General features: G+C 36.3%; 1 protein-coding gene across 1 annotated transcript in view; it reads left to right on the forward strand.

The window, feature by feature from the left end:
- Positions 1–5053: 5053 nt before the first annotated feature.
- The window catches only part of HACE1 (HECT domain and ankyrin repeat containing E3 ubiquitin protein ligase 1), a 41822-nt gene continuing 37001 nt past the window's right edge, over positions 5054–9874 (forward strand). The window contains exons 1-4 of the mRNA XM_070953749.1: positions 5054–5121; positions 6916–7020; positions 9161–9236; positions 9588–9719. Of these exons, the coding sequence (XP_070809850.1) occupies positions 9174–9236; positions 9588–9719 (195 nt within the window). The 5' untranslated portion in view covers positions 5054–5121; positions 6916–7020; positions 9161–9173. The remainder of the gene's footprint in view (positions 5122–6915; positions 7021–9160; positions 9237–9587; positions 9720–9874) is intronic.

The raw sequence follows: 9874 nt of genomic DNA on the forward strand, positions 1-9874 counted from the left end.
GACGGGCTCCGGGATTTCGGCGTGACAGGGCCGGGCATAAGGCGGCCGCAGTTGAGGGCGTTGGAGGAGGCCTGGCTCCGAGGATGGAGAGAGCCATGGAGCAGCTGAACCGTCTCACCAGGTCCCTGCGCCGTGCCCGCACTATCGAGCTGCCGGAGGGTAAGAGCGCGCGCTACGGGGACAGTGGATGCGAGATGGGGCTGCTCGTCCGAAGAGGCTTGCAGGTCGAGGATCGCAGGAAGGAGGAAGGAGTGAAAAGGAAAATCTTAAGCGGGAGGAGGGGGGGGGCGAGATCTAGGCGGAAAAGTACTTCCTCCTAAAACTAGAGATGCCTTCATGTACTCAAGTGTTGCAGAAAGGTTTTTTTTTTTTTGATAGTGGTTGACTTGAAGCTTTTTCCTTTCTTTTTCTTCCGCTTACTAATCAAATACACCAGGAATTCCTTCTCAGCTAGGCACAATCAGAACCAAGTGTGCTGAAGTTCGGAAACTTGTCCCAAAGGTACTTTTTCAAGAGGGTTTTCTGGCTTTTCTTTAAAGATGTCTCGCTTCTCATCCAAGAAGCTTCTTCAGTTCTTCCCCCACCATCCAGTCAGAGCTGAAAAAGCTTCTTGGATGAAGAAGCGAAACGTTTTCAAAGAAAAACCAGAAAGTCCAGTTGCCTCTTGAAAAAGCACCTTTGGGTCAACCGTGACTTGGATGACTGAGAATCTTCATAGACATTAAGTTTGGAACTTGTGTCAAAGAATGGATGAATTGCAAAGGATCTTCTATCTAGGTTATGTAGTCTTAATGCTGTCGTCAGAATATTCCAATAAAAAAACTCCAAGAGGAAACCACAAGCAATAAATCTTACTTTAAGATCAGAGGTTTATTTTCATGAGCAATTTGAACATGAGGAAGCAATCATACAGAATACAACTTACATTAAAAGCCCATTGCAATGAGGTCCACTGTCATAGCTGGTCCAGTTAAGACAGCTATAGGCCAGTGGCCATGAACTAGACCTCATCTCCTTCTTTTCTTGCGTTGGTTAGCAAGTTCTGGGCCCAATTGAAAGTGCTGGTCATTATTTTTAATGGAGCAAGACTGAGATACAGCAGATAACACTATATCAGAATTATATTTATTTGTTGATTTTTATTCCAAGCAATTCTCAGTGTTCAAAATGAACATACACAGCAGATAATCACAAATGGGCACTAAATATAAAAACAATAGTACCATAACCAGTATGGGGATTGCAGCATTTCCCAAATGCCTTTGGGATAAATCAATATTAAATTATTTCTGAAGGTCAGCAGCAAGCATGCCAGTTGCCTTTAAAATCGTGCAGGGGACATGACTGAAAATTCTTTCTCCCAGGCCCAGAGAGCAATAAACAGGTTTATGTGTGGTCTGGATAGTTCAGTTTATTATTTTTTTTCTGTATTCACTAGTCATTTTAACTTGCAATATACATAGCAATAGCACTTAGACTTGTATACAACTTGTTCATTTTACCAACCTCGGAAGGATGGAAGGCTTAGTCAACTTACATCCTCTTTCTGTGTAATTTTCATTTTAAATTTATTTAAAAAAAAACATTTATTCCTTACCAGGGAATAATTTTAATGTTACTGCACTGTTTGTGCTCCGATTATTTGTGTTGATAAATAGCTGAAGCACATTTGCTTCTAATTTTTATTAATATTATCATTTTATCCACTGTTTCTTCAGAAATACAGTATTTTGAGATGAGGATGTTGTTTAGTTGTTGTGTGAAGTAGCTTCAAATGTATTAATACTATTTAAAGAATTCCCTGGGTACCTAATGAGAAAGAAGCTCCACTTGTTTGACAAATACTATGTAATGAAGTATGTGCAAATATCCTGTATATACTACATGATACTATACTGTACTGATTAACATATATATGTTTACTGACTGTAACAGGAAAATGTCAGTACTGGCAAAACTTTGTTGATGCTTCTGCAATATTGTCAAAGCAGTAAGGTCATTTTATGCTTCAAAATGTATTACAGCTATAATTTTTTTTCTACACAGATAGTGAAACTGCTGTTTACACGTTAATGCCGATGGTTATGGCTGATCAACACAGGTGAGTCTTCACAAGCAACTCTTTAAAAAAAATTCTTTAGGCTTTGCATATTGGATCACAGGAAGAACTGTTTTTTAATATAATGGAGGTGCAATATTTGTGTCTAATGCTGTTTTTCATTTGATGTCATTTGAAGCTTATTTTTTATTTTTAAAATTATGAAATGTTTCCATCCTAATCATGATAGAGTTGACAAAAGTTATAGTTTTCTTGTAAATGTTTCTTGCTTGCGATCCAGGAAAGTATTATTTATTTATTTATTTATTTATTTATTAAATTTTTATACCGCCCCCTCTCCCGAAGGACTCGGGGCGGTGAACAGCCAAAATTAAAAACAACAAAATTAACAAGAAACTTTAGCCAAATCTGAAGAAAATGTCAGTGTTGAATAAATTATATTTTCTCATTTCACTTTTTGTTAAAAAAATGAAGCAATTTTTCACAGCTAGTTATTTGAAGGTGATAACCTAATAAAGTTGCTGGCAAGCAAGCTAGAACCACATTGCTCTTATTTTCTCAATGTATACATAAATTTTAAACTCAGTAGATTTTACTAAAAAAAATATACTACTGTTTTGGATGTAGCAATCTTTCCCATCAATAAATTCAAACTAAAACTTTTTATAAAGATGTTTCCTATATAAAGTAGAAAAATTTGTAGAACTGTTTTAAACCCTATTAGTGAAACAGAGAGAGGAAAACGAATGAAAAATATTTTGTAACTATGCCATTGAGTTGGATTCATTTCCTAATGACTGCATGAATAAATGCTTGCTCTATCAGCCTATCTCCAGTGGCGTACATATTGTAGGTTTTTTCAAGGATATTCCCATAATCCCTTTGAATCTTATCTATTTTCTTTCCCTTCTACTTCCTCAGCCTTGCCAAGTACAATCACTTTTTTCTCGTTCATCATTTGTTAACATCACACACATGTTCATTTGGCATTTTTCTTTCCATGTTTGGCTTTATTCGTCTTTTTAAATATCTTAAACAAAACCTTATTTGTTTAATGAGTTCAATAATCTATACATTCTCTTGCATTTGTTTTTCCAGTACAGGTATATTGGCTGGTCTTTTAAATTTTCTGGCCACAGTGTCTTGTTCTGTATTTATTAACATAGGATGTTAGTCAGTGGTTGGTTTCAAAATTTTTTACTACTGGTTCTGTGGGCGTGGCTTGGGCGTGGTGTGGCTTGGTGAGTGTGGTTTGGTGGGAGTGGCAGGGGAAGGATACTGTAAAATCTCAATTCCCTCCCGATGAGCTGGAACTCAGGAAGCAGAGAATAGATGGGGGCAGGGCCAGTCAGAATTTTTACAATCGGTTCTCCGAACTACTCAAAATTTCCGCTACCAGTTCTCCAGAACTGGTCAGAACCTGCTGAAACCGACTTCTGATGTTAGTACATTAGGTGCCACTTCAGAAGTCCAGTTCAATAGGTATTTTAACGGTGTCTGTGCTTTTCTCTTGCTAGCAGTTCTTTTTTCTGTACAATTAAATCACTTCTCAAATATATTCTTTATTGACACATCATTCTCCTTTTTAAAAGGATTTTAATAAAAGTGCTTTATCTTCCTTTAAATTTGCAATTGCCTGTGCTCTTCTGTGATTATTCTCGAGTATTCATTCAAAACCCATGGTTCTTCTGATCTTAAAAGTTCTCTATTTTTATTACGTTCTTTTGTTGATTAAGAGATCTGTTTTGTCCTTTCTTCACTGCTATTGAAAATCTATATTCCATTGTGCTTTCTTTTTTTCTTTTTCTTTTCATTCTGGCTGTTATGATAGTTTATTCTGAAAATGATCTCAATCTTACTTGAAATTTGGGGAGTTTTTTCTCCTTGGGTTTTCATGATATCCCTTATCTCCTCTCATTATTTCTCATATTCATAGTCACTTACCATATTTTTCGGAGTATAAAATGTACTTTTTTCCCTCCTAAAAGAGGATGAAAATTTGGGTGTGTCTTATACTCCGAATGTGGCTTTTTTGAAGCTTTTTTCAAGCCCTAATGAGGCACTAGCGAGTGAAGCGATCTCCACTTCCCTGCTTTGCCTGCTCCCTCCGACTCTCAGCTGTGAAGCTTTTTTTCAGCCCTAAGGAGGTACTAGCAGTGAAGTGCTTTGCCTGCTTCCTGTGAAGCTTTTTTTCAGCCCTAAGGAAGTACTAGCAGTGAAGCGCTTTGCCTGCTCCCTCCGACTCTCAGCTGTGAAGCTTTTTTTCAGCCCTAACGAGGCGCTAGTGAGTGAAGCGATCTCCGTGGTTTGCCTGCTTTTCTCATTGCTTCTCTCTCCAAAGGTCAGTTGTGCTTTAGAAGCTGTTTTTTATCCCCAAGCAGGGGATAAAAACCAGCAAACTAATGCCCTGAAGCTGACCAGACTAAGGACACTAGCCAGATGAATAACTGGTAGGCAGATTTCCCCCCCCCCCATTTTCCTCCCCAAAAACTAACCTGCGTCTTATACTCCGGTGCATCTTATAGTCCGAAAAATACGGTAAGTATACTGAGGCTGTTCCTTACATTGAACTTATGCTGTGATTATTCATCAGGTTATGCCTTGTTGGAACACCTGTTCTAATTATATATTTAATACCTTTACCTAATGGTGTGTGCCACAATTTCGGAAAGTGTTGAGGTTGTCTGGATTACAGGGTGGGAGAGAGTAATTATGTAAGTGGGTATATTTCATGGTAATCAACACCTCTGAAAATTTGCTGTGGAACAATTAAAGGAACACTTGCATGTCTTGCTTTTAAATATTCCACTGATGCAATTAATATTCAGCTGGATATTCATTTTTAAACTGAGCAGTAAGGTGGGGTTCTTGTTTTCTTTGACTTACAGTGAAGTGTCACACACAACAGCCATCTGGTCTCTATTAAAAGTAGTTGAAAATACAGCTGTCTCACTAACTAAAATATGTCTTAGATCTGTTTCAGAGTTGCTGTCAAATTCAAAATTTGATGTCAATTATGCATTTGGACGTGTGAAGAGGAGCTTGCTTCATATTGCAGCTAAGTAAGACAGTCCTCAGAATGTTGTGAAATGTGTTAATAATGTTTTAGTTTTTGCTTCAATTCTTTGAATGCTATTTTTATTTTTAGTATATATTAATTATTTTTAATTAATAAATTAATTTAAAAAATCATTTTTAAAATAAAGCAATCATTAATCTTAAAGGAGAAACAAAATGTAAAAAATAAAAATGCAAGCTGAAAATAGGAATCTCTTTTGTACCGTGTTTCCCTGAAAATAAGACCCCGTCTTATATATTTTTTAATCCCAAAATAAACACTTGGCCTTATTTTCGGGAAGGTTTTATTATTTTGGGGCGCGTGGAGCAAGATGGAGCTTCTCTTCCCATCTTGCCTGATTTCCAGCTCTGCGTTTAAATATTTTCGGGGGAGGCTTATTTTAGTGCATGAGCTCAAAAGCACGATTGGGCTTATTATCATGGGATGTCTTATTTTCAGGGAAATAGGGTATCGTCAAGTGAGTGCCTTCCAGTTGGCCCTTGGCAATTGCCTTCAGTTTGATTGGCAAAATTTCAGAGTAGTTTGATATTGATTCCTTTCTAGGTCAGAGAGAGAGTGACTGGTCCAAAATTATTCAGCTAGTTTTGTATCTAAGTAAGGACTAGAACTCACCACCTCCAGCCTGGTGTCTTTCAACAAACTCGCTCTCTGAGAGAGAGAGAGAGAGAGGGCAGGGGGAGGGAGGAAGAGGGAGAGAGAATCTTTTGATTAGTAGAGAATATTGTCTTTTCCAAAACAGATAAATCATAAATTTTCAACAACTGTTCCTTGACCAATTAAATAATATCCATTTTCCAATTTGTTAATATAATTCTTCCCTTGAGTGTGTTGTTTCCTCTGTACAACCACCATTCTTGATAAACAGTGAAATTCCAAAACTTTACTATGTAATTCAATATCACATCGACATGTTTCACATTTAAAGATTTCCCTATAAATCTACTAGTAAACATTAATACATATACATGCACGTATGCTAAATGATCACTTGCCCATATCATATGGGTCAGTGAGTCCTCAAACATTTTTGCACCTCTAGCATAGGAAAGTTGATGTTCGCTCTTTCAAGTACATTCTTTGAATGTATTCTTTTCAATACACTGCAAATTTAATTTTTTGATTAATTTCAAATATAATTTAAACTTCTTAAGGAGTATTCAGTGAAGCCATAAATGTGGCTTTATGGAAATTCTAGTTTGTTATTTACATGTTTGAAATATCCCAGAAATGACAATTTTGAAAATGTTCTTGGGCTTTTGATAGAGATGCATTACAGGTTTTATTTCTGTCATGTATTTCATTAAGTATCAAAGTAATTCAGGTGCTTTTGAAGCATAGATTGTATTAATAGTATGTTGAGAAGTCTGTAAGATTTGCCCATCCTTGGAAACAATTTCTGTTTTTGAGCAACTTGTTTTTGCTCTTTAAAAAAAAAAAGAACTACTTAAAAGTTCTTTTACAGGAGGACAAATCTTTGTGTCATATTCCATACAATAGATTAGTAATTTTTAAAAACATCAAAGCACCCCTAATTTAAGTACTTATTTAACGTGTTCAGCTTTGCTTTCAGTTTCAGTATTTTAGTTACTCAGTAGTAAGCAACTTTTTTTATCCTGGCTGATCATCTTAATTTTCAGCTCAATTTTTTTAAAAAAAACGATAAGTTGAAATGAAAGTCATTTTAATGTGATTTCATCATGTTGCTTCTTTTTTTGTGAAAATTATCCTTTTCTACTTTTTATTTTTTGTTAAGATGTTTCTAAACTTTCTCCCATAGCTGTGGATCAGTTGAATGTCTAATTCTGTTGCTAAAAAAAGGTGCAAACCCTAATTACCAGGATATTTCTGGGTGCACTCCACTTCATTTAGCTGCTCGGAATGGGTAAGTTCTAGTAATCACCGTTAGCTATTTGAATAGTAGCTGTAACAAAAATAGCTAAGCAATGTACGGTCTTTGATCTTTTAGTGAGCCTTTTTAAGAGGGCTAATAGAATCTTTGCTGAAATATAGTCAGGGGTGGGTTCTATTTACCTTTACTACCGGTTCGCAATGGGGCCACGCTCATGCGCTCGCTTCACTCACATGCGTGCAAAAGCATTTTGATGACGTCGGGGTCGGAGGGCGGAGCCTCCCGCTGGTTTTACTATCGGTTCTATAGAACCGGTGCGAACCGGGGGCAACCCACCACTAAATATAGTGATACTATACATTAGTCAGATTTGAGGATTGTTCAGGCTGCAGAGTAATACTTAAGAACTATAAGAAGCTATATTTTTGTTCAACTTCTGGATGTGATCGATGCAAATATTGCCAAATTATGTTCCATATTTTGAGATTTAAAGGTATGCATGCAAAATGATACTCTGTTTAAATCCAAGGAAACTGACAACCTGCATTAAAAATTTTCAAGTTAATATAGAGATGTTTCTTAGCTTTATTTTTAATTACATCTAATTTCATTCTTTCCCCCCGAAATTAGGAATAGGGTGTAGAGTATGTTTAAATATAATCAAGTTTATAATAACATGTTTAGCTCAGTATTTCATTTTCATGGTTACAGTGTTATCAAGTAATTTTAAATATATTTATATAGTTAGTTTCTATTAACCTGCTAGTCCATTTTAAAGATTTGACTTGCAACTCCCTAAGAAACAATGATCTTTGGACTCTGCGCTTTCAACTAAACGGAACTTAGTGTGATTTTATCCATAATTTAAACCCAGGGAAAGAGTTGTAACCTGCTCCCCTCATTGGGGAATTGCAGCAATGTCATGATTGAGTGCTAAAATCAAAGGAAGAAAGGTGGAACAGAGGTTTTACACAGCCTGCTGTTCTTTCTTTTCCTAAGTTTGGTGAAGCATTGCTGTTGCCCTCAAGAATATTCCAAAAATCCCAAATTTTATTTATTTTAAAAAATGCACGGACACAAACTGGGCATAATTTTGTCTATGTAATTTCAGGGGGCTGTACGTTGCCCACTCTGATTTAAGTTTTAGGCTTATCTTGTCTTTAAGAAGAAGAAAGAGAAATACATTTTTGTCCTTGAAAGTACACATCAGAATATGTGCAGCAAGTGGTCAATACAAAATGCAATGTATAGATCTAATGACTTTATTAATTTTCTATTTAAAAAATGTGACTCAGGTTCTACAGGCAACATAAATGTTGGTGTGACATCTTCCTAATTTAATCATACCATGCTTTGCAGTCCACTTATTATCTGGCCAGTTGTTCCATCCTTATTTCAGAAAAGCCAATATTTACTATCCAAACAGGTCCTTTGTATTTTTGCCTTGATGTCACTTGTGTGCTGTGGTTGCTCCTGGTTAGCAAATTGCATTTCATCTCTTCCCTTTTTGAATGTATTGTTCATAAGCCACTGCTATGTTCTGATGTCGCTTGGTTTCCCTTCAGTAGTTTTCAAAATATCCATGGAATACTTTGGTTTCCCATTTTTTAAATCTGATTTCAAGATTGTTTTGTAGAGTCATAGATCAAAAGTCTGTAGAGATTCTCAGTCCTCCAGGTCATGGTTGTCTCAAAGGTGCTTTTTCAGGAGGCAACTGGACTTTCTTGTTTTTTCTTTGAAGACGTTTCACTTCTTATCCAAGAAGCTTCTTCAGCTCTGACAGAATATCCTTCCATTCCCCACTATCCTATCAGAGCTGAAGAAGCTTCTTGGATGAGAAGTGAAACGTCTTCAAAGAAAGAACAAGAAAGTCCAGTTACCTCCTGAAAAAGCACCTTTGGGACAGTCATAGATCAATTTTATTTTCACAAATAGCCCTTATTTTAGAGATTCTTTCAATAAAGTTTCTTTTCTTGCTTAGATGTAATCATTAAGCTCCTGTTGTTTCCTCTTCTTTACTGAATACTAATAACTAATAGTTACTGCATTTTGTTAGATAAGTTATAAACCTCCTAATGTCCAGTTGGATTGAGGGGTATATACATTCATAAATGAATAAAACTAAAAAGAATATTGGACATATGATTGATATTTAATTTATTTTTCTATGCAGCCAGAAAAAGTGTATGAGCAAACTACTGGAGTACAGTGCTGATGTCAACATTTGTAACAATGAAGGTCTGACAGCAGTAAGTGCTATAATTTTATTCCTGTCCTCCACCTGATGCTGCAACGGGTGATAAATGTGAACTGGTTTCCAAGTGCTCAAAAGATCACATGATTGGGGTGCTGGTGTGGCAGTTGTAACTTTGAGAATGGGTTGTAACTAACTTTTTTTTTAGACTGTTGTAACTTCGAACATTTGTTAAGCGACTGGTCATAGGTCAAGGATTAGATACTTTTCTAAAATTTCTAAGTTAATGGAGAGATCTTAAGTATTCTGTTTCCATGAACATTAGACCATTGTTTGGCAATGAAATGCATTTGAGCAAGCTGTAAATTTCCTTGCTGAATGCGTGCTCTGTTATCTTTTGACCCAGATCCATTGGCTTGCTGTTAATGGGCGAACAGAACTGCTTCATGATCTTGTTCAGCACGTTTCCAACGTAGACGTTGAAGATGCAATGGGGCAGACAGCCCTTCACGTCGCTTGTCAAAATGGCCATAAGACAGTAAGTTGAGGAAGATCGCTTGAACCTGAATGTTCTGGCTTTAGACTGTAAACATTTTATATGCAAGGACCCCGATCCTAGGAAATACCAAGATTATTTATTGACTCTCAGCAGGTAATATTGTTAAGCAATAACTGCTGAATTTGAAAATGATG

The sequence above is a fragment of the Pituophis catenifer genome, unplaced genomic scaffold, assembly GCF_029215685.1.
Source record: "Pituophis catenifer annectens isolate HBS135680 unplaced genomic scaffold, rPitCat1.0.hap2 SCAF_1, whole genome shotgun sequence".
NCBI lineage: Eukaryota > Metazoa > Chordata > Lepidosauria > Squamata > Colubridae > Pituophis > Pituophis catenifer.